The sequence below is a fragment of the Mustelus asterias genome, chromosome 7 (assembly GCF_964213995.1).
Source record: "Mustelus asterias chromosome 7, sMusAst1.hap1.1, whole genome shotgun sequence".
Classification (NCBI taxonomy): domain Eukaryota; kingdom Metazoa; phylum Chordata; class Chondrichthyes; order Carcharhiniformes; family Triakidae; genus Mustelus; species Mustelus asterias.
The window spans coordinates 27,098,935-27,124,241 of NC_135807.1; the positions used below are offsets into that span (position 1 = coordinate 27,098,935).

At 45.7% G+C, this 25,307-nt stretch overlaps 1 protein-coding gene across 3 annotated transcripts in view; it reads left to right on the top strand.

The window, feature by feature from the left end:
- Window positions 1-25,307, top strand: part of col22a1 (collagen, type XXII, alpha 1) — a 339,481-nt gene that overhangs the window by 260,053 nt on the left and 54,121 nt on the right. For all 3 annotated transcript variants that reach the window (XM_078215791.1, XM_078215792.1, XM_078215793.1), the window contains 7 exons: window positions 6,814-6,867; window positions 9,494-9,538; window positions 10,349-10,402; window positions 17,559-17,612; window positions 18,754-18,858; window positions 18,956-19,000; window positions 22,757-22,834. In XM_078215791.1, the coding sequence (XP_078071917.1) occupies window positions 6,814-6,867; window positions 9,494-9,538; window positions 10,349-10,402; window positions 17,559-17,612; window positions 18,754-18,858; window positions 18,956-19,000; window positions 22,757-22,834 (435 nt within the window). The remainder of the gene's footprint in view (window positions 1-6,813; window positions 6,868-9,493; window positions 9,539-10,348; window positions 10,403-17,558; window positions 17,613-18,753; window positions 18,859-18,955; window positions 19,001-22,756; window positions 22,835-25,307) is intronic.

Below are 25,307 nucleotides of genomic sequence, written 5' to 3' on the forward strand. Positions count from 1 at the left end.
ATGTCTTGATCCCTGGGGCTAAATTTTCCCAGTTGCTTTGCAATCTCCCCATTGGTCTCAATACTGGGACAGGAACCTAGAAATAGCCAAAGGTCTCGGAACTGCCAATTAAGATGTTGCTCGGAGCCCCGCCAACCAAGGATAAGTGTGCATCCCAAGGATTTGCAGCACTGGCCTGCAGTGATGTCTCACTGGGAGAGAGGGATAGGTGCTGCTGAGGCAGGCAGGAGAGCACGAGAATGCAACAAAATGGAGGCAGTTTCTGAATGATTATAAAATTGTAAAAAAAACTTCAGCGTGGCCACAGCTGCCAGGCCTTCATGATGGAGGGGAAGCCTGTTGACAAGAGGATACCTCCAAATAAGTGCAGGGTTCCAGCCTCAACAGGGGGACCTGGCTTCCAGTGGGAAGATTCTAGTGGCATCACCATTTGCTGCCATGTGGGGTCTTAACTGGCCCAAATTATCCAGTGTTGGACAGACCGCACCTCCAGCATGGTTCCTCTGACATGGAGTGGGTGGTGGGGGAGTAACACATAAAGGATCCGCCCCAACATGTGATTCTCTAATTTTCTCCTCGCCTCACCCCCAATTCCACAGGACTGGAACAATTCAGCCTTTCTTCTGTGCTGGCTTCATCGGCACGTTGGCACAGTGGTTAGCACTGCTGCCTCATAGCTCCAGGGACCCAGGTTCAATTCCAGCCTTGGCTGACTGTGTGGAGTTTGCACATTCTCCCTGTGTCTGCGTGGGTTTCCTCCAGGTGCCCCAGTTTCCTTCCACACTCCAAAGATGCGCAGATTAGCTGGATTGGCCACGCTAAATTGACCCTTAGTGTCCCAAGATGTGTAAATTAGATTGATTAACCACAGTAAATGTGTGGGGCTTCCAAGTGATGATACTGAAATTAAAAGTTTATTTATTAGTGTCACAAGCAGGCTTACATTAACACTGCAATGAAGTTACTGTGAAAATCCCCTAGTCGCCACACTCTGGCACCTGTTCGGGTACACTGAGAGAGAACTTAGCATGGCCAATGCACCTAACCAGCACGTCTTTCAGACTGTGGGAGGAAAGCGGAGCACCCGGAGGAAACTCACGCAAACACAGGGAGAACGTGCAGACTCCGCACAGACAGTGACCCAAGCCAGGAATCGAATCCGGGTCCCTGGCGCTGTGAGGCAGCAGTGCTAACTGCTGTGCCACCGTGCTGCCACAAGGTTCAAGAGTTAGAAAAGAGCCTCTTGAAGAAAATACTTAACGGCTGCAGCGGATGCCTATATGTTTCACTGTAAAAATGAGCTGTAAAAGAGAGGTGGGAAAATGTCAGTGCTTTGACCTTGGTTTGTTGTAGGTTAACTGATCTCAGTCAGGGTCAAGATAAAAGCATTAGAATTGCCCGCAGTAACCCTGAAAATCCACTGGAATTCTCATTGTTGATTATTACCCAGGTGCTCTGCTGGAAAATTCGCGATTTGTGAACTATGAAGGGAGGACAAAATCTTTTCCCACCACCCATCTCATGGCCAAATAGTTAAGTTTCTTTATTAGTCACAAGTAGTCTTGTAACATTCATTGTTGGCTCACACATGAAGTGTGGTGAGATGGGAGGGGTACTGGAACATGAGGGGTGGTCATTCAATTGGACCCCGGTATACAAAGGGGAGAAACCCTCTCAGCACTGATGACATCACCGCTCAGTCAACCATTCAATTTAATCCTGCATCCAACGTTGCTTAAAAGAGAAATGAAGGGAAGCGGGAACTCCTGATACAAGGCTGCCCCTCCCTCCATATTACTCCACAAAGGATTCTCTCAAATCTATGTTTGCCTTTAAAATGCTGTCAAGTTTGTTCTGTGAGAAAGATGCAGTGACCTCCCTTCAGAATCACACTTGTTCTGTCACCACCACAGCTTCAGTTGGGCTGGGATCGATGCTCATTCTGATTGCAAAAACTGCACCATGCATTTTGGTGAGAAATATATGGGAGGCGCATTAAGGGCAGCACGGTGGCACAGTGGTTAGCACGGGGACCTCACAGCGCCAGGGGTCCGGGTTCAATTCTGGCCTCGGGTCACTGTCTGTGTGGAGTTTGCACATTCTCCCTGTGTCTAGCGTGGGTTTCCTCCGGGTGCGCCGGTTTCCTCTCACAGTCCAAAGATGTGCGAGTTAGGTTGATTGACCGTGATAAGTTGCGCCGAGTGTCAGGGGATTAGCAGGGTAAATATGTGGGGTTATGGGACTAGGGCCTGGGTGGGATTGGGGTCAGTGCAGATTCGATGGACTGAATGACCTCCTCCTGTACTGTAGGGATTCGATGATTCTATGATTTCTGGCAATAGAGACAAAAAGAAGGTCCAGCAGCATCTTCACAACATTTGTCCAGTCCCGATCGGACAAACAAGCGTGTCATGAAGCCAGAGCATTCACCCACCCCTCCCACAGTCACCTCATATGTAACAATTGCCATTGGACCGGCAAATCCAGATTTCGGGCTGAATTTTCCAGACCTTCCCGCCAATGGGATCTTCCGGTCCTGCCACTATGCTGACCCCCTCATTCCACTCTTCTTCTTGCTTCCCCCCCCCCATCACCCCCACAGTGGGTTCCCCAGCGGCGGGTGGGGGGAGACCAACAACAGAAAACGGCAGACATCGGCGGGATCGGAAGATTCCGCTGCAGGCCAATGCCGATCTGCCTCCGCAGCTGAAAAACATGCCACAGGGGGGGCAGAAAATTCCACCCTTGGTTTAACACCGCATTGGAGCAGATGCCATCAAGAGGTGAAAAGTGATCTCCATTCATCTGTCAAAGCGAATCAAATTAATGATGTTTCATTAATTTGATTAGCCTCCAATGTAAATATCATTTGCTTTTTTAAAAAACGTTTTTAGTGGTATCCTTTGTGTCCATGCCAAAAAATTTACCTCCCCCCTCTCCTTCCTTTGTGTTGCGAAGTGTTAGTGGTATTTAAATGTAATATTTGAGAACCTGTTTGGGATTATCCAAAGCTAGCTGTATTTATTTCTACTCACCACACAGGGGCAGCACTGCACCATTCCTCTCAATATGCCACGAGATGGACGGCTCAGAGGTTCGGTTGGACTATGCAGATAGGACAGGTGGCGCCAACATGCTCTGGTCCAAACCAATTTGGGTTGTCATTGAGTGCTACAAGTTTTCTTCATCCACCCAGAGGCCACACCAAAGGTCCTTAAAGGTTGCGTGAAAACATGAAGTACAGAAAGTTTACACTGATCTGGCCGGAGGAAGAGAAATTCTCTCGACTGCGCAATAGAACCATAGCTGTCACGTAGCACCCCCTCACACGTCCTGACCCACCTCCAGCAAAATCCCGAATTACCATCCACCTCCCTCCCTGGTCTTGCCTGCTACCCTCGGTGAGCATCATAACCAAGCTTTTAGGGTCACAGCTCGCTCCCTGTAGCTCTCCGCTAAAGGGCAAAGGAGACCATGAAACAACGTCCTGTGAATCTGCCACTGGCCTTTGTAGATACAGCACGGGAATTTGAGGGGCAGACCAATTTCCAGACCAATATTGAAAGTGATGCACAGGGTTTGCTTGCCTGAGTGCAAAAATATTAATTTTAGGTCAAGTATCCCTTCCAATGTCACCTCATGTGCTTCACTACAGCTACTCGTGAATTTTAAAGCCTGTGAAGTGTTGACAATGACATTTATTTGCAGCCCTCACTGCTTCACGTGACTGGAAGCAAACACTCCTTGGTGGAGAGGTGGTGAGTGGGGGTGGGGGGGGTTGGAGGGTGAGGCAGCTGGATTTCCCTTCAGCACTTCTACTCAAATCATTAACACAATACAATCTCCCATTGCGGGTAGCAAGGTGGTGGGTGAGCATTGCTGCCTCACAGCGCCAGGGACCCGAGCTCACTTCCAGCCTTGAGTGACTGAGTGGAGTTTGCACATTCTCCCCGTGTCTGCGTGGGTTTCCTCCAGATGCTCGGGTTTCCTCCCGCAGTCCAAAGCCGTGCAGGTTAGCTGGATTGACCATGCTAAATTGTCCCTTAGTGTCCAAAGGTATGTCAGTTCGATGGATTAGCCATGGTAAATGTGCATGGTTACAGGGATAGGGCGGGGAGTTGGCCTGGGTAAGAAGTTCTTTTGGAGACTCAATGGGCTGAATGGCCTCCTTTTGCACTGCAGGGATTCTGTGGTTCTATGGTTTACAATGCTGTTAAGCACTGAGATCAGAGGAAATTGGGGGACATGGCGGTGTAATGGTGTTGTCACTGGAGAGGCCAATGAGGCTAATTTTCTGGGAACATTTGTTCAAATCCCACCATACCAGCTGGTGGAATTTTTAATTCAACCAATAAAATCCGGAATATAAAGCTAATCTCAGTAATGGTGACCATGAACTGTCACTGTCATAAAAAGCCACCTGGCTCACTAATGTCCTTTAGTGAAGGAAATCTGCCAACCTTACCTCTTGTGACATGCATGTGACTCCAAAACCACCACAATGTGGTTGACACTAACCTGCCCTCAGAGGTGACCTAATAAACCACTCAGCTTGAAGGGCAATTATGGATGGGCAACAAATGCTGCCCTTGCCAGGAACATCCATTTCCCTATGGTGAACAGAGAAAATGTTTCTGTCCAGTTTGTTCTTCTCCTTTCCTCCACATTCTGCCTCATGAACTCCCATATATTGGGAACATAGGAATTGGAATGAACTATTTAGTTCCTCAGGCCTATTCAGTGAGGCCATAGAAACATAGAAACTAGAAGCAGGATTAGGCCATTCGGCTCTTTGAGCCTGCTCCGCCATTCATTTTGATCATGGCTGATCATCAAACTCAATATCATGATCCCCCCCTACCCCTCATATCCCTTTAGCCCCTAGAGCTATATCTAATTTCTTCTTGAAATCAGACAATGTTTCAGAGTCAACTACATTCTGGGATAGTGAATTCCACACATTCACCACCCTCTGGATGAAGAAATTTCTCCTTGCCTCAGTTCTAAAAGATTTACCGCTTATTCTCAAACTATGACCCCTAGTTCTGGACTCCCCACAGTTGGGAACATTCTTTCTGAATCTACCCTGTCTAAACCTGTTAGAAATTTATAAGTTTTTATGAGATCCCCTCTCACTCTTCTAAACTCCAGTGAATATAATCCTAACCAACTTAATCTTTCCTTGTATGACAGACCTGCCATCCCAGGAATCAGCCTGGTAAACCTTCGCTGTACTCCCTCTATGGGGGCGGCATGGTGGCACAGTGGTTAGCACTGCTGCCTCACACCGCCAGGGACCCGGGTTCAATTCTCGGCTTGGGTCACTGTCTATGTGGAGTCTGCATGTTCTCCTCATGTCTGCGTGGGTTGCCCCCAGGTTCTCCAGTTTCCTCCCACAGTCTGAAAGACGTGCTGGTATGGTGCATTGGCCATGCTAAGTTCTCTCTCAGTGTACCAGAACAGGCGCCAGAGTGTGGTGACTAGGGGATTTTCACAGTAACTTCATTGCAGTATTAATGTAAACCTACTTGTGACACTGATAAATTTAATTTCAGTATCACCGCTTGGAAGCTCCACACATTTACTGTGACTAATCAATCTAACCTACACATCTTGGGACACTAAGAATCAATTTAGCATGACCAATCCAGCTAATCTGCACATCTTTGGAGTGTGGAAGGAAACTGGGGCACCCAGAGGAAACCCACGCAGACACAGGGAGAATGTGCAAACTCCACACAGTCAGCCAAGGCTGGAATTGAACCTGGATCCCTGGAGCTGTGAGGCAGCAGTGCTAACCACTGTGCCAACGTGTCGATGAAGCCAGCACAGAAGAAGCGCTGAATTGTTCTAATCCTGTGGAAATGGAATTGGGGGTGAGGCGAGGAGCAAAATTAGAGAATCACATGTCGGGGCGGATCCTGAATGTGTTACTACCCCACCACCCACTCCATGTCAGAGGAACCATGCTGGTTATGTGCATTGACCCAAACAGGCGTCGAAGTGTGGCGACTAGGGGAATTTCACAGTAACTTCATTGCAGTGTTAATGTAAGCCTTACTTGTGACTAATAAATAAACTTTACAACTTTACTTTATATTACTTTTGACAAGGACATCCTTCCTCAGATAAGGACACCAAAACTGCACACAATATTCCAGGCGTGGCCTCACCAACATCCTCCACATGGATGATCTTTGATCCTTGGTGGCTCATCCCCATGATTTCACTATTCACGTGCAAGCTTTGATGGTGACTGTTTGTGACTGTTTGTCCATAGGCCGCAGTTTTCACCTGACTTTACACAACTGCATTTCCAACAGCTGCAGTGAGAAAATGAACAGGAGCAGGAACAGGAATTTTGGGCAGACTGTCCTGTTCCTAACACATGGTGCTCCTTATCCAGTCTAACCTTGGGTAAGGACAGGACCTTCCTGGCCTGCATGGCTCTGATATTCAGTGGACACATCAAGGACTATGCACAGTGTTGCTCACTGCCTACACTTTAACCAGCTTCTTTATTGACATTGACTGATCGTTACTTCAGATTTTGGCAGGTCACTTCAACAATACGTATGATTTCATTAATTCTGCAATATTAATTAAAGCAAATTTGTGGGCTTTTGTTTCATTGCATTGAGAAAATTAATGAAAGGGTCAAGGGTCATAGAGCATGATGCGACATTACAAACAGTCGGAGAGAGGTCAAGTCAGTTGATCACTACAGATGGTCGTGTCTAGTGAAATGGTAGCTTTGTTTAAAACAGCCACTCTGTTTCTGCACCTCAATAACATGTGAAATTATTGTTTTAGGGTTCCCATGGAATACCAGGCGCAAGTGGACCACAAGGACATTCAGGCCCAAAGGTAAAGTTCATCTGCCTCAAAATATGTGTGATATAAATACTGTTTTTGAGATATGCGCCGGAATTCTACCGCCCCGACCCCCCACTGAATTGGAGCGGCCGAGGGGCAGACAATGGGAATGTCCGTTGACCTCGGGTGGGAGTTTCCGGTCTCGCTAGAGCACGTTTGTCAAGTCGAGCATTGGTTGTCCATCCCTAACAGGCTTTGACAAAGTGGTAGTGAGTCACCCGTTTGAGCAGCTGCAGTCTGTGTGGTGTAGGGACACCCACAGTGCTGTTAGGGAAAGAGTCCCTGGTTTCTGGCTGAGTAATAGTGAAGGAACAGCAATGTTGTTCCAAGGTGTGTGACTTACAGAGGGACTTGCAAGAGGTTCTCATGCGCTTGCTGCCCTTATTCTTCTCGGTGGTTGGGGCCACAGCTTTGGAAATTCTGTCAAAGTGACCTTGGTGAGTTGTGAAGTGCGTCTTGTATGAAACTCACTACTGTCACTGGAGAGAGTGAATGTTTAAAAGTGATGAATGGAGTGTCTATCAGATAGGCTATTTTGAACTGGATGGGGTTCAGTTTTTTGAATGTTATTGGGAGTTGCACTACTTGATGACTTAAGTGTGGTATACTTCCTGGAAATAAACCGAAAAAACTGAAAATGCATCACTGGTCAGTCAGCATCTGAAAGGGAGAGAACTGTTCTGGTTTAAGTTCTGACCCCAATACAAGGCTTAGGCCTTCTTGATATTGGTATTGATATGAATCAAAAGAGATGCATAAAACTGACTCCTATTAAGTTAGTACCAACTCAATCTACTGGTTCAATCTTTTGGCCAATGGTGCTCACAATACCACCAGAAAGAAGTGAGTTTTGTTTTCTGGCCTCCTGCTTTTCACATTTAGGTCAACCTAACTGTCACCTCATGTGTCCCTGAGACTTCAAATTCAATGACAAGATGGTGAGAGGGCTGGAGCCACTCTTGATTTTCAGTAAAAGAATGGAAAGAAGTGCACGGTGGCACAGTGATTAACACTTCTGCTTCAGTGTCAGGGACCCGGGTTCAGTTCCGGCTTTGGGTGTCTCTGTGGAGTTTGCACGTTCTCCCCGTGCCTATGTGGGTTTCCTCCGGGTGCTCCGATTTCCTCTCATAGTCCAGAGTTGTGCAGGTTAGGTAGATTGGCCATGCTAAATTGTCCCAGAGTGTCCCAAGATGTCTAGGTTAGGGGAATTGGTGGGGTAAATATGTGGGGTCATGGGGCTAGGGCCTGGGTAAGATGCTCTGTGGAAGAGTCGGTGCAGACTTGATGGGGCGAATGGTCTCCTTCTGCACTGTCGGGATTCGATGAAGTGAGATTGGCCCATTAAATCTACAGGCTCTGTAGGTTAAATGGCCTCCCTATACTGCCCTCTTCTGGGAAGTGTTTGGAACTACTGAGTAACTGAAACCAAGGACTCAACACCTGTAAAGCTTGATCACGCCCCACATTGAAGCACACCTGAGAGCATTTCTTTGAGGAAGACAACTTTAGGGTCATGAGTCTTGCTGAAACTGTAAGGAAAATGTAAGTGGAAGTCAACATTGGTCCATTAATTACACTGGCAAGTTCATGCTTTTCAATAACTACTCTGCTCCTATGTCTTATGGTCTTTATGGTCTAATTATATATATTTTTGCATTGTTGAGAAAACTCTGAATTAAAAAGCCAAATTTAGAAATTGTAATGCCATTTTAGACTATTCTGTAGTTCAGTCAGAAAGCAATAAAATGTGCCAACAGCAGAGCAGCAAATATCATTGTTTTGAGGTTCCAATTTGTCGTATAAATTGTTAATTTTGAATATGTGAATAATAGTTTTCATCATCAGTGATATAAGATTAAATGATATGATGAAAAGAGATGGAAGATATAAGATGAAATGAATCTACAAGATTATGAATGGCATGGACAGAACGAATAGTCAGATGCTCTTTGCTAGGGTAGAAAAGTCAAGTACTAGGGGACATAGTTTAAGGTTTGTGGGGAAAGGTTTTGAGGAGATGTGTGAGGCAAGTTGTTTACACAGAGGGTGGTGAATGTCTGGAACGTGCTGCCTGGGGAGGTGGGGGGGAGCAGGTATGAAAGCGGCATTTAAGGGGCAATACATGAATAGGATGGGAATGAAAGGATACAGACTCTGTAAGTGCGTACGGTTTTAGTTTAGGCAGGCATCATGATCGACGCAGGTTTGGAGGGCCAAAGGGCCTGTTCCTGTCCTGTACTTTTCATTGTTCTTTGTTCTTTGGTAGAGAATGCTGAGAGATAGTTCTGTGTGAAGCCTTGTGCTAAGTCATGCAATGCACATAGTAGAATGTTCCATTTAAGCTTATCAACAGCCTAACCTGCGGCAGTGTCTGTAAATTCTCCCCATGGATAGCCTCATCTCAGACCCACAATGATTATAACAATTGGGAGATGTCCAGTAGAGAATTGGTTGACCTGAAGTTGTCCATGGTATGTTCACCTCTGTTTCAGTTAGGAGTTCCTAACTGTGCACTTTTTTAGTCTGAGGCTTTATGTTTGTCAGCCGTACGTTGCATTTTGCAACAATCGCAAATCTGTCACATCTTTAGATAATGTGCCATTTCTTTACCTCCCAGGGTGATCAAGGTCCAGCTGGGGTTCCTGGGGGAAAAGGTGAAATGGTGAGTAGTTTATTTGAATGCAATTAACTGGGCTAATAAATTAAAAATGTTTGTTGCTTTTTCTACCTGTTTTAAATGGTTAAGAGATAGTGCAGCACCTGTCCGAATGGCTCGTTGATAGATCAATTCAATTAGTTCCGCTTCACTGCTCTTTCTGCATAATTATTCATTTTTAAAATCTTATTTGATGGTGGAGCAGTCTCAAGGAGCTGAGTGGCCGATCCCTGCTTGTAATTTGTATGTTCCATTTCAAACATTTCGGTTTTTGAACATAACTTTTTAAACTGCTGCCCTTTCAGGCAGCGTATTCCAAACCTAAGAACGCACTGTGAATGAAAAAATATTCTCCTCATCTTTCTTTGGCTCCTATTTTCGAATTGTCTGTGTTCTCTATTTAATGATGCTCCTGTGTAGGTTTCCCCTGGGTGATCTGGTTTCCTCCCACAGTTCAAAGGTGTGCAGGTTAGGTGGATTGGCAATGCCTCTCAGTTTCCCAAGACGTATAGGTTCGGTGGATTAGCCATGGTAAATGAGCAGCGTTACAGGGGCGGTGGGCCTGGGTAAGATGCTTTTTTCGGAGAGTTGGTGCAGACCTCGATGGGCTGAATGGTCTCTTTCTGCACTGCAGGGATTCTATTCTCTGGAGACACTTTCTGTGAATGACCAGGAACTTGAATAGTTTTTTATATTTATTCAGCAAATTGCTTTACAGCTTAATTTCATGTAATAAACTTCATTTGTAATTAATGTGTTTAATGCCAACGCATTGTTTTCAAAACATGATTTCTCTTTCAACTTGTCTCATAACAGGGTATCATTGGAAGACCAGGTCCTCCTGGTCCACACGGTGTGCCAGGAAATGTGGTATGTACAAGAGGATCATTCATTATGGGAATTCCTTTACTCTGTTGTGTTATGATATTGGGGTGGGGTTTTTTTTATTCATTCGTGGGACATGGGCGTCGCCAGCTGGCCAGCATTTATTGTCCATCCCTAGTTGCCCTTGGAGGGCAGTTGAGAGTCAACCATATTACTGTGGCCCTGGAGTCACATGTAGGCCAAACCAAGTAAAGACGGCAGATTTCCTTCCCTAAAGGACATCAGTAAACCAGATAGGTTTTTCCGACAATCGATTCATAGTCATCAGTAGATTCTTGATTCCAGATTTTGTTTTTATGAAATTCAAATTCCACTATGTGCCATGGTGGGATTCGAACCAGGGTCCCCCAAAACATTAGCTGAGCTTCTGGATTAATAGTCTAGCGATAATAGTGGATGCGTTAGTGATTATTTATCAAAACTCGTTGCATTCTGGGGTAGTGCCGGTTGATTGGAAAACGGCTAATGTTACGCCGCTGTTTAAAAAAGGAAGGAGACAAAAGGCGGGTAACTATAGGCCGGTCAGCTTAACGTCTGTAGGAGGGAAAATGCTGGAATCCATTATTAAATCCAGGATCCAGGATGTCGCTAGTCGCGTCCCGGAAATCCTGAGGTGGGAGGGAGAGGAGCCTGAGGTAGCGGTACATATTGGTACCGCTGATGTGGGTAGGAAGGGAGAAGGGGTCATGAAAAGGGAGTACAGGGAATTAGGGAGACAGCTGAGAAAGAGGAAAGCAAAGGTAGTAATCTCAGGATTACTGCCTGTGCCACGGGAAGGTGAGGGCAGGAATGGAGTGAGGTGGAGGATGAATGTGTGGCTGAGGGACTGGTGCAGGGGGCAGGGATTCAGGTTCCTGGACCATTGGGACCTCTTTAGGGGCAGGGGTGATCTGTATACAAAAAACGGGTGGAACTTGAATCACACGGGGACCAATATCCTGGCCGGTAGGTTGGCTAAGGCTACTGGGGAGAATTTAAACTAGATAGGTTGGGGGGAGGGGAGCTAGAAGAGTTGACTAGGATCAAGGAACTAATTGATGGGGGGGAGGATGCAGGGGTAAGGGGAATTACAAAATTAATGGTAGAGGAGAGGGTGCAAGTGAATGAAGGCGGTAATTTAGATAAGGGAGTAGAGGGAGACGGTGTTCGCGACTCATCAAAGCGGGTCCAGATAAAAGCTGGAATAAGGACACTTTGCCTGAATGCACGAAGCATTCGGAACAAGGTGAATGAGTTGATGGTGCAAATCAGCACAAGTGGGTACGATCTAGTGGCCATTACAGAAACGTGGCTGAAAGGTGACCAGGACTGGGAGATGAATATCCAGGGGTATCAGGCGTTTAGGAAGAATAAACAGGAAGGAAAAGGTGGTGGGGTCGCGCTATTAATAAGAGATAATATCAGGGTAGTACTGAGGGATGACATAGGCTCTGAGGAACAAAACGTGGAATCATTATGGGTAGAGATGAGGAATAGTAGAGGGAGAAAGACACTAGTAGGTGTGGTATATAGGCCCCCAAATAATAATGTTGAGGTAGGGAGGGCTGTAAACAAGCAGATAAGGGATGCGTGTAAAAACGGAACGGCAATAATCATGGGGGACTTCAACATGCACATTGACTGGCAGACTCAAGTCGGTAAGGGTGGAATGGAGGAAGAGTTCTTAGAATGCTGTCGGGATAGTTTCCTTGAACAGCATGTTACGGAACCGACGAGGGAACGAGCTATTTTGGATCTGGTATTGTGTAAGGAGGTAGGTAGAATTAAGGATCTTATTGTGAAGGACCCTCTTGGGTCTAGTGACCACAATATGGTCGAATTTCTGATTCAGATGGAAGAGGAGAAAGTTTGGTCTCAAACCAGTGTCCTCTGTTTGAACAGAGGGAAATATGATAGGATGAGGGATGAATTGGCTAAGGTAGACTGGGAGAGCAGGCTGGCAGGTAGGATAGCTGAGGAACAGTGGAGGATTTTTAAGGAGATCCTTTTCAGTTCTCAGCAAAAATATATTCCAGCAAAAAACAAGGATTGTAAGAAAAGGGAGAACCAGCCGTGGATAACGAAGGAAATAAAGGAGAGTATTAAAATAAAAACAGCTGCGTACAGAGTGGCCAAAAATAGTGGAGAAACAAGTGATTGGGAAAAATTTAAGAAACAACAAAGAGAGACTAAGAAAGCGATAAAGAAAGGAAGGATAGACTATGAAGCTAGGCTAGCAATTAATATAAAAAATGATAGTAAAAGTTTTTATAAATATATAAAAAGGAATAGAGTGGCTAGAGTGAATGTTGGACCCTTGGAGGACGAGAGGGGGGAGTTAATAGTGGGAAATGAGGATATGGCTGAGTCTTTAAATAAGTTTTTTGTGTCGGTCTTCACGGTGGAGGACACAAATAGTTTGCCAAATATTAACGATAGAGGGTTGGCAGCAGGAGAAATACTTAATACGATTAATGTTACCAGAGAGGCAGCGCTGGGTAGACTAATGGGACTGAAGGTGGACAAGTCCCCGGGTCCGGATGGAATGCATCCCAGGGTATTGAAAGAAATGTCAGAGGTAATAGTGGATGCGTTAGTGATTATTTATCAAAACTCGTTGCATTCTGGGGTAGTGCCGGTTGATTGGAAAACGGCTAATGTTACGCCGCTGTTTAAAAAAGGAAGGAGACAAAAGGCGGGTAACTATAGGCCGGTCAGCTTAACGTCTGTAGTAGGGAAAATGCTGGAATCCATTATTAAAGAGGAGATAGCAGGGCATCTGGATAGAAATGGTTCGATCAATCAGACGCAGCATGGATTCATGAGGGGAAAGTCGTGCTTGACGAACATGTTGGATTTTTATGAAGATGTGACGAGGGCGGTTGATGGAGGAGAACCGGTGGATGCGGTGTTTTTGGATTTCCAAAAGGCGTTTGATAAGGTGCCCCATAAAAGGCTGCTGAAGAAGATTAGGGCACACGGAGTTGGGGGTAGTGTGTTAAAGTGGATTGGGGACTGGCTATCCGACAGGAAGCAAAGAGTCGGAATAAATGGGTGTTTTTCCGGTTGGAGGAAGGTAACTAGTGGCGTGCCGCAGGGATCGGTACTCGGGCCGCAACTGTTTACCATTTATATAGATGATCTGGAGGAGGGGACGGAGTGTAGGGTAACGAAGTTTGCAGACGACACAAAGATAAGTGGAAAAGTGAATCGTGTGGAGGACGGAGAAGATCTGCAGAGAGATTTGGACAGGCTGAGTGAGTGGGCGAGGATATGGCAAATGGAGTATAACGTTGATAAATGCGAGGTTATACACTTTGGAGGAAATAATAACAAATGGGATTACCATCTCAATGGAAACAAATTAAAACATGCTACCGTGCAAAGGGACCTGGGGGTCCTTGTGCATGAGACGCAAAAGCCCAGTCTGCAGGTACAACAGGTGATCAAGAAGGCAAATGGGATGTTGGCCTATATTGCGAGGGGGATAGAATATAAAAGCAGGGATGTCTTGATGCACCTGTACAGGGCATTGGTGAGGCCGCAGCTGGAATACTGTGTGCAGTATTGGTCCCCTTATATGAGGAAGGATATATTGGCATTGGAGGGAGTGCAGAGAAGGTTCACCAGGTTGATACCGGAGATGAGGGGTTTGGATTATGAGGAGAGGCTGAGGAGATTGGGTTTGTACTCGTTGGAGTTTAGAAGGATGAGGGGGGATCTTATGGAGACTTGTAAGATAATGCGGGGGCTGGATAGGGTGGAGGCGGAGAGATTCTTTCCACTTAGTAAGGAAGTTAAAACTAGAGGACACAGCCTCAAAATAAAGGGGGGTCGGTTTAAGACAGAGTTGAGGAGGAACTTCTTCTCCCAGAGGGTGGTGAATCTCTGGAATTCTCTGCCCACTGAGGTGGTGGAGGCTACCTCGCTGAATATGTTTAAAGCGCGGATGGATGGATTCCTGAGCGGTAAGGGAATTAAGGGTTATGGGGATCAGGCGGGTAAGTGGTACTGATCCACGTCAGATCAGCCATGATCTTATTGAATGGCGGGGCAGGCTCGAGGGGCTAGATGGCCTACTCCTGCTCCTATTTCTTATGTTCTTATGATAATACCACTCGGCCATCACCTCCCCCATTGGGAGGGGAATAGTGGGATGAAAGAGATGTTTGTACAAATTTCGAAGTTAACTGATGACAACTTGCACTTAATTCATTTCTTTAACATAGTAAAATGTACCGAGGCCCTGCGCAGGAGCACTTACAAGCAACATTTTATTCCAAGGCATGGTGGCACGGCGGCACGGTAGCACAGTGGTTAGCAATGCTGCCTCATAGCACCAGGGGCCCGGGTCAATTCCCGGCTTGGGTGACTGTCTGTGTGGAGCTTGCACATTCTCCCCGTATCTGCATGAGTTTCCTCCAAGTGCTCCAGTTTCCTCCCACAGTCCAGAGATATGCGGGTTAGGTTGATTGGCTATGCTAAATTGCCCTTTAGTGTCAGGGGGTTAGCTGGGTAAATAAGTGGGGTTATGGGGATAGGGCCTGGGAGGGATTGTGATCTGTGCAGACTCAATGGGCCAAATGGACTCTTGCTGTGCTGTAGGGATTCTATGATTCTATATGGAGATTTTAGAGACATTAGGGAAGTGGCTTAAAGGAGGAAACAAAGATAGAAAGATTGATAGAGGGATATTGGCTTGGCAACTGAAGATCATTAGTGAAGCAACTTATTTATTTATCAGTGGAATTGAACATCATGGGCAAGGTGAGCATTTATTGCCCATGTCTAATTTCCCTTGAGAGTGCACTGGTGAGCAGCCTTCTTGAATCGAGTCAGTGCGGTGTAGCTACACCCAAAGTACTGTTAGGGAGGCAGTTCTAGAATTAAAACTAGGGATACTCATGGGGCCTGAAAAGGAGGAATGTGGATATTTTGGAGAGGTGTAGGATTAGTATCGGAGGAGACTAGAGAGATAGGGAAGTTGAGGCCATGGGTGGATTTCAAAACAGGGATGAACATTTCAAAATCAACGCATTGCTTAATCAGACAACAGTACGTCAGAGAGGAAGGCATGATGGGTGAAAGGGACTTGGTGTAAGAGGACAAGTGACTGCCCCTCAGAGTAGTGTCCTCGGCCCAACCATCTTCAGATGCTGCATCAATGACGCTCCCTTCAACATAAGTCCAGATGTGGGGATGTTTGGTGATGACTATAAAATATTGGCACCTTTCACGAGTCCTCAGATATTGAAGCCATTTGTGACCTAGACTGAGGTTGCTAAGTGCAAATAACATGTGCATCACAGAAGTCCCAGGAAATGACCATCTCCTACAAGAGAGAATCTAATTATGCCCTATTGACATTCATTGGCATTACCATTGCTGAATCCCCCCACCATCGACATATTGTGGATTACCAATGACCAGAAACTGAATTAAACCAGTCAGATAAATACTGTGGCTACGACAGCAGGTCAAAGGCTATGGTATTCTGTAATTCGCCTCCTAACTCCACAAAGCCTGCCCACCATCTACAGGGCACAAATCAGGGATGTGATCCACTTGTTTGGATGAGTGCAGCTCCAACAACACTCAAGAAGCTCAAAAGCATCTGGGACAAAATGGCCCACTTGATTAGCACCCCATACACTAACATTCACTTCCTCCACCACCAATGTACAGTATCAGCAGAATGTACCATCTACAATTTGTACTGCAGCAACTCGCCAAGGCCTTTTCAACTGTGCCTTCCAAACCTCGCACCACCAGCACCTGGAAGGACAAGGGCAGTGGACACATGGGAACTCTTACATGTTCCTCTCCAAACCACACACACTCCTGACTTGGAAAAGCATCGCAGTTCCTTCATTGTCACTGGGTCAAAATCCTGGAACTCCATTCCTAAATCCACTGTGGATGTGCCTACACCACCTGAATTGCAGCATAAAGTCATAGAGGTTTACAGCATGGAAACAGGCCCTTAGGCCCAACTTATCCGTGCCGCCCTTTTTTTTTTAAACCCCTAATTGCCTGCATTTGGCCCACATCCCTCTATACCCATCTTACCCATGTAACTGTCTAAATGCTTTTAAAAAGACAAAATTGTACCCGCCTCTACTACTACCTCTGGCAGCTTGTTCCAGACACTCACCACCCTCTGTGTGAAACAATTGCCCCTCTGGACACTTTTGTATCTCTCCGCTCTCACCTTAAACCTGTGCCCTCTAGTTTTAGACTCCCCTACCTTTGGAGAAAGATATTGACTATCCAGCTGATCTGTGCCCCTCATTATTTTATAGATCTCTATAAAATCACTCCTCAGCCTTCTATGCTCCAGGGAAAAAAGTCTCAGTCTATCCAGCCTCTTCTTATATCTCAAACCATCAAGCCCCAGTGGCATCCTAATAAATCTCTTCTGCGCTCTTTCTAGTTTAATAATATCCTTTCTATAATAGGGTGACCAGAACTGTACACAATATTCCAAGTGTGGCCCTACCAATGTCTTGTACAACTTCAACAAGACATCCCAACTTCTGTATTCAATGTTCTGACCAATGAAACCAAGCATGCTGAATGCCTTCTTCACCACTTTGTCCACCTGTGACTCCACTTTCAAGGAGCTATGAACCTGTACCCCTAGATCACTTTGTTCTGTAAGTCTCCCAGTTCAAAAAGGTGGCTCAACCCCATTCCATTCAGATCCTCCTCTCCAGTGAGATACCACAGTTTATAGATCTCCATTTGAGACCTGATGAGTTGAGAGTCACTACTCTCCCGCAAAAACCAGTTTGAGAGATAGTCTCCCCATACCTTCAACTTCAGACCCTCTCCCCACCACTGAATTCAGAACCTCTCCCCCAGGAAAGCTGAGACCATGCCGACAATGTCTTCTCTCACAGCAGTCAGTGATTGGGGAAGAGAGGGGTTGATGGTGAGTAATGGAGTGGGGTTACATTGCAGTGAGATGTTTATAACCCGCGGCAGCACTCATGGAGAGAAACCTCATGGATTTTCTGGTCATACCAAGAGATTTGGGAATCCTATGTATGGGGCAGGTATTCAGTGTCTTGGGGATATGATTGGTACTGACAGGCACTCACTCTTTCTTCAACGAAACAGAAAACTGCAAATTCATATCTAATGCTTCTTCATTCCACAGGGTGTCCCAGGAGTTGCTGGTCCCCCAGGCAACGATGGTCTGAGAGGTGAGAAGGTAAGAGTGAATCATGCAGTTCAGTGATTTATCGTAACTCCCTTCTGGCTTGGGGGATGGATGTAAATTTGAATCCAGACGAGTTAAGGCATCTTATCCTATGGGATGTTTTGTGACTGTCAATGAGGATGCTAGCTGAAAGCACAGCATCAGCTACAATTACAGAATTGGCAATCTCAGAGAGATGTACAAAATAGTTGATGTGGTTGGTATAAGGTGGAAAATAGCAATAGTTATTCTGAGGCAATTGAAACACTATTGGGGTATAATAGCCTCAAAGGAGGTGGAGGCAGCCTGCTGCCTACATGCAAACATACAAATGAACAAGATCAGGCCTCTCGGCCCCTCAATCATGCCTATCCCGATAACCTTTAACCCCCTTGCTTATCAAGGATCCATCTATCCCTGCCTTGAAAATATTCAAAGACTCTGCTTCCACCGCCTTTTTGAGGAAGAGTGTTCCAAAGACTCACGCCCCTCTGAGAGAAAAAGTTTCTCCTGATCTCTGTCTTATATGGGCAGGCCCTTATTTTTAAACTGTGCTCCCCAGTTCTAGTTTTCTTAGCCTGAGGCTAAGATGTACATGGCAGTCAGTCATTCTCATCATGGAGGAGCCAATGGTAGCATCTGCAGAGGCAGCTGCACGAGGATCAATGTAAGGGCACCCTTCATCAATAGTCCGTTACATGGATGGTCCTTCAGTCAGTGGGGCCAAGGAAGGTCGTTAATTATTGTTGTTCTGTCATGTGGCACACTCACCTTCCTCAGTGACTGCCTGCCTCAGTCCTTGCCTGGTGCTTTTATAGCATGAGCATCCAACTGTAGTCTTTCACACATCTATCTCTGCACCATCTCCTCCATATCTGAGTTTGGCTGTGATTGCTTTATTTATGAGGTTAACACAAATATTTTTGCTGTTGGAACTTATGGAAAATGCCTCAGAGAAATAGTAAATGTGTAAAAGATGTTACGATTGAGCCTGGTAACAACTAAGGAACATGCTACATGTTACAGCATTTATTAACTGTATGGAAAATAGACCTGTAAAGTGAAACATTGATCAGGAAATATAAGCTTCATCCTTCTGTTACTAACAAGATGGCCAATAAAAGATTATCATTCTTCCTATTTCTGGTTACAGGGGGAACCTGGTACAGACGGTGAACCCGGATTACCTGGAATCCCTGGTGACACCGGGCTTCCTGGAACGCCTGGACTACCCGGAGAAGGCAAAGTTGGAAAACCGGTAAGTCATTGCTGGTGAAAAATTAAACTGGTGGGGTTTGAGGAGGGAGATTGCATATTGCGGATTGATCTTTAATAAAGACATTTTACTGTTACAGGGTCAGCCTGGTACAGCTGGTTTGGCAGGATCCCAAGGATCCAAGGTGAGCTTGTATTAACAGTTACCTATGCTTCATTAGCCCCCGCCACCCAGTAACACTAGGTTTAGGCACTCTAACTATAAGAATGACAAGGCACACAGAACATTTTTTTCCAGCATCATTGCTGATGCTTTTATTCATTGTCAACAAATCAGAACAGAAGATATGAAGTCTTCAAAACATGCAGGGCAGTCAGTCTCTGCTTTGCTTAAGGAGATAGCAGGATGTTTCATGCAGTAGTTGATCCAAATGTGGCTTACTTTCCATTTTGCAATGTCTGAAGGAGATTAGCGGCTTCGTCTCCCTCGACTTGCACGCCCTGTCCCTGCCCCCGCTCTCCTCCTCCTCCTCCTCCTTCTTCGTCTTCCGCCACGTCTTCTGCTTCGTCCATAGCCTCTCCTCGAGCGGCTTCTTGCCATAGTATTACTTTGGCTTCCCTTTCGCTGCTGCTACCACTTCAGGTATCTTGCCGTTTTATATAGGTTGCAATCTCCCCCGGCACCCATTGTGATGCATCAAAGTGCATTGAAGCCCATTGTGAGGTACGCAAGTGCTTCAAATGTTATACCCTTATATGGCATTGATGATCATATTGATGTACGCCATGTGAATCGGTGTGCATTTCATGCCCTTTTTTGGTCTTGATGGGCGCATGCAATTAACATTCATTATTCCTTATTAAGCACTTTTGTGGATGTCGAGTGATTTTTTAAACATGTTACCAATGAAGGAGGTTGTGTCCAACTGTATAAAAACATACACAATGGCCGAGACAATTTCTCTTCGGTAGCACAATACAATTCAGGGCCGGGGGGGGGGGTGGCAGTTGAGTCGGAGTCAGCTGAAATGCTGCCCCAGCAGGGGGACTAACTGTCTGAAACTCGCTTGAGAAAGTGTGGCTGGTATTGGAGCCCCTCCCCACCCCCAAATGGAAGCAAAGCAGACCCTAGGGCCTAAAGCCAGATGAGCAACCCTGAGCCTGGGGGTCAGTTAGGCACAGCCCCCGGGGAGGGTGCATGCTCTGAAGTGGAGCCCTCAGGTGGAGGTCCAAATGGAGTTGGAAAGAAAACAGAGCCAATAGAGCCAGTGATGAGAAGGCCTGAATTGTAATCAGGAGCTGGATGTAAACTGGAGCTGGATGGAAGTGGACCAGAGCAGTCCTTAATCAGAACCATATGAAAATGATTTATGTAGAATATATTGAGACAAATAAAAAATTATTAAAATTTTATTGAGAAAGTGTGTTTAATGAAGTGATTGCTGTGTAGGCCCTTTTAACAAACATATGGATCAGGTAGCATGATTCACCCATTTGTTCAGGCATATCAATGGGTTTTCTGCTGCACCTTTCATCTGAAAGCATTTCAGGATGCTTCCTGTCAGCTGACTACCAACATGTGAAAGTAACAATTGGTGAGTCATACAGAGGGTTAACATGTTATCTATCCTTTTTTGGTGATGCCCATTGTTACATACAGCATATTGTCAGGTTGCCAATATTTGCAGTGTGTCTACTTGTCATCACAATCCCTCGTATCATGTGTGGCATTGAAGTGCTGTGTTTGTAGAATGCAACAACCACTGCCCCAGCACCCCTCCCCACCCTGCCCATTCCCCCAACCCACCTGTCCATGTCCAACCATATTATGATTGGTAACAGGCTGAATTGAACAATATATGTGGGCTGTCAATTTCAGCATCTGCCGACCTTTGGCGGCACGGTGACACAGTGGTTAGCACTGCTGCCTCACAGTGCCAGGGACCTGGATTCAATTCCGGCCTCGGGGGACTGTGTGGAGTTTGCACGTTCTCCCCGTGTCTGCGCATGTTTCCTCCAAGTGCTCTAGTTTCCTCCCACAGTCCAAATAGGTGCGAGTTATGGGTTGATTGGCCATGCTAAATTGCCCTTAGTGTCAGGGGAAGTAGGAGGGTAAATGTGTGGGTTAAGTGGATGGGGCCTGGGTGGGAATATTGTTGGTGCAGTTTCAATGGGCCGAATGACCTCCTTCTGCACTGCAGGGATTCTCTGATTCTACCATGTTATGGGGAGAGGTTGGTGGTGGGTGGGCAAGAAGGTGGTGCCACCTGTGCTGATGCACATTCAGACTTGGTCAGGAGCACAATAGGTATTGACAAGGGAAAATTTGTACAGAGGCTCACTGCCTCATTAGCCGCCCTGGAGCAGTCCACCAGCTGCCGCAGTATCTACATATCTTCTACATACATGTCTTCAAGATGTTCCCTGCCTAAGAGAGAACTCCACCTTCTGGGGTGATTGCTCATTCTCAGTCCCAATTGGTCCTCCAAGCCAGATGACCCTCTTTTGCTGTTTTGCCCTGAAATGCACAATCGCCACACCAACTGTAATATTTTATGTGCCCACCACCCATCCAAAGCAAGCCCGGCAGGGAGGTGGACGTAAAAACCCAGCTCATGGTGACAGGCAATCTGGAAATGCTTTTGGTTCGGCCCATTTTTAGACAGATGTGAGAATTCCCTAGTTGACTGTGAATGCCCATAGTTAATGACGTATTGGCCGGAGACTTGATACTGACTGCAGCTCAAATGTCAAAGTAACATGATATGCAGAGGACATTTTAATAGCTTGTTTGTGTCCAGCTTTTCAGGAAGTATGACTTTGAAAGTTCATAATATCTGGGCATTAACAATTGCCAGCCTTAATCCATCTCCCTTTGAACTCTGCTCCCTTATACTTTTACATCTGACCAAACCGATGTGTCAACAATATGTGACATGATCTTTCTGGGAAATAGAGAAATTATTTCATGAAAATAACAGAACTTTGCTGTTTAGAAGCAAATCACTGCGGATGCTGGAATCTGAAACCAAAAGAGAAAATGCTGGAAAATTTCAGCTGGTCTGGCAACATCTGTAAGGAGAAAAAAGAGCTGACGTTTCGAGTCCAGATGTCAAAGCTTTGACAAAGGGTCATCTGGACTCGAAACGTCAGTTCTTTTCTCTCCTTACAGATGTTGCCAGATCTGCTGAGATTTTCCAGCATTTTCTCTTTTGGTTTCAGAACTTTGCTGTTCTTCCGAATTCAAAAGTGTGTCATTATAGGAGAAGGAATAAGTTGCTCACATTATCTTAATACCCAAACTACATTGCATGGAATTTCTGGCACAGTAACAGGGCAGTTGGCTCAGGTGGCGTAAGCAGGTGTTTTTGTTGTACGTAAGCCTTCTCCCACCTTTCTCTCAACCCTATCTATATATTATTCCATTTCTTTCTCTCTCATATGCTTCTCTAACTTTCCATTAAATGGATCTATGCTCTTCTATCTCAGTATTTCTATTTGGAAGCAGGTTTCAGATTCCAACCATTATCGGGATAAAGATGTTTCTCCCTATTTTTTATGGAATTTATGAGAGACTATCATATATTTATGGCCCTGTTTTGGACTCCCCCCCCCCCCCCCCCCCCCCCCCCCACCAATGGAAACGTCAGGTAGAAAGAGTGGAAGATAAAATCATTTAGACTTTCAAATGCTTTATTGAAATGGTAACTTCGGCTGGAAAAGTTTATTTGTGATACATTGTCAAAATAAATTTCTCCCACGAAATCTCATAGTCCAGGCTCACATATCGAGAGTAATCATTCGGGTGAAATGCCAGCACCTGTGGAGAGAAGGAATGAGAATTTTGGAAAGAAATAATGTAAAAATAGTAAGGAGCAGTGCAGCCATAATATAAACTGTTTATTCTTAGATTTATGTTCTTTTTGTTCCCTTTCTTATAGGGTGATCCAGGGGATCCAGGTTTACCAGGCATACCAGGAGACAGAGGACCTCCAGGTGAAGGGACTTCAGGAACACCAGTGAGTCAATTTAGTATATTCTCCAAAATAACCGCAAACTACCTTTGAAAGCAATGTTGGATCAACATGTCCCTGACTTTGTAAGGCAATAGCTGTTTCGTTTTTATGAAGTGTCAATTCTGCCTGTTCCTCGACTCCACCAATACGTCTGATAAAAATAAATAGGCTTGAGTCTGGGCTGTCTCAAATCTATTCCTACTGGGTGCAGTTCCACGGCTCAAAACTGTCCTTCATTTAACTCTACATTGGTAACGTCACTCAGGAGAGCCACTCACTGTGTGTATTGATAAAATACAGCCAAACATTTGAAACTCCGCATCTATCATTCCTGTCTTTGACAATAACAATGTATCCCAAGTATACTGCACATGTCTAAACTGAACTGCAGCCAATATTGGTGTTCAGGCTCTGTAATAGACTTTTCAGCACAGGAAGGCATAGGCCCATTTCCTGGCACTTAGCGCCTGAATCCTAGAGCTGTGGGTTTGATGACTGGCCTCAGAATAGCAGCAACTAGAAGGTCCACAACACCCATGCTAAGTAGTTAGTGTGATCAGCAGTTATTCTTCAGGATCCTTTTCAACTTATTGCCGGCATTATGATGTTGCTGCTGCAGCAACCAGTGTTATTTTTTCTTATATTCAAACATTTAAGATTAAGGGGGCTTGACAGGGTAGATGGTGAAATGTTTTCACTTGTGGGAGAGTCTCAAACAAGGGGACATAGCTACAAGATAAAGGGTCGGTCATTTAAAACTGACATTTTCTTCTCGCAGAGGGTGGCGAATCTCTGCAATTCTCTGCACCAAAGGGTAGTGGAGGCTGGATCATTAGAAGTATGTAACGTGGAGGTGGATAAATATTTGGTAGCTTGAGGAATAGTAGGCTATGAGGAAATGGCACAGAAAGGGAGCTGAAGCCAGTATACATCAGCCATGATCGTATTGGGGCGGTGTGGTTAGCACTGCTGCCTCAGCACCAGGGTTCAATTCCGGCCTGTCTGTGTGGAGTCTGCACATTTTCCCCGTGTCTGCGTGGGTCTCCTCAGGTGCTTCAGTTTCCTTCAAAGATGAGTAGATTAGCTGGATTAGTCATGGTAATTGTATGGAATTACACGGATAGGTGGGGGAGAGGGCCTGGGAAAGATACTCTGTCAGAGAGTCAAACCCAATGGACCGAATGGCCTCTTCTGCACTTTAGGGATTCTATGAATGACAGGGCAGGCTTGAAGGGCCTAGTGGCCTTCTCTGGTTCCATTTCTTGTGTTCTTGTGTCCGCTAAAACAAATTATTGAAAAACAATTGTATTTCATCGAATCCCTACAGGGCAGAAGAAGGCCATGCAGCCCATCAAGTCTGCATCGACCACAATCCCACCCAGGCCCTACTCCCCTAACCCCACATATTTACCCTGCTAATCCCCTGACACTAGGGTCAATTTAGCATGGCCAATCACACCTAACCCGCACATCTTTGGATTCTGGGAGGAAACTGGAGCACCCGGAGGAAACCCACGCAGACACGGGGGGGAATGTGCAAACTCCACACAGACAGTGAGCTGAAGCTGGAGTTGAACCCGGATCCCTGGCACTGTGAGGCAGCAGTGCTAACCATTGTGCCATCGTGCCACCCTTATTTTATTAATCAGTTGGCAGTCTATCCAGAACAAACTCGGAAGTGCAAATTTTCACAGGATTTTACTCCACAGGTGTCCTCAGCACAACAGGCAGGAGATAAGCACATTTATAAATCAGAGTATCTGCAAATACCAAACTGTACGAAACCACGAGAAAATTGTGATACTGCACTGCAGATTGGTATTGCAGTTCCCAAACATGAGGGGGATGTGGGGCAGAAAGCACAACTGCCTGGACAGCAACAAAGGCCTTTCCAGTTGAGTGTGCAGTCATTTTAAATCGCCAGACAGTCTATTTCTCAGCAGTGAATCTCTCAGCTGTCAGCGCAGTTCTCAATTGTACATTGTCCTTGGCACTTGGATGATTGCTTCTTGTGTGTCTGGGAGATCAGTCTAATCCTCATTCAGGCAGGCTCATTTCTTTCCTCGCTTAACAAATAAAACATCCGGCAATTGTCAGTTGAGCGCTTGTGGCCGACTGTGTTAACCAAGGTCACACCGGAGCTTCTGAGAGCAGTGTCAATTCTCAGGGCACAGTTCGAGAAACCTCAGAATTGTTGCAGCAAAAAATATTCGAGAAGGAAAGCAATTTCACTGGGTCTCCATGCCTTCCCTGAATTTTAAAACTGAGGAATAGGCATCATAGAATCCCGACAGTGCAGAGGGAGGCCATTCGGCCCATCAAGACTGCACCGAGCACAATCCCACCCAGACCCTATTCCTGCAACCCCTCATGTTTACCCTGCTAATCCCCCCGACACTAGGGTCAATTTAGCATGGCAAATCAACCTAACCCACACATCTTTGGGCTGTGGGAGGAAACCGGAGCAGCCGGAGGA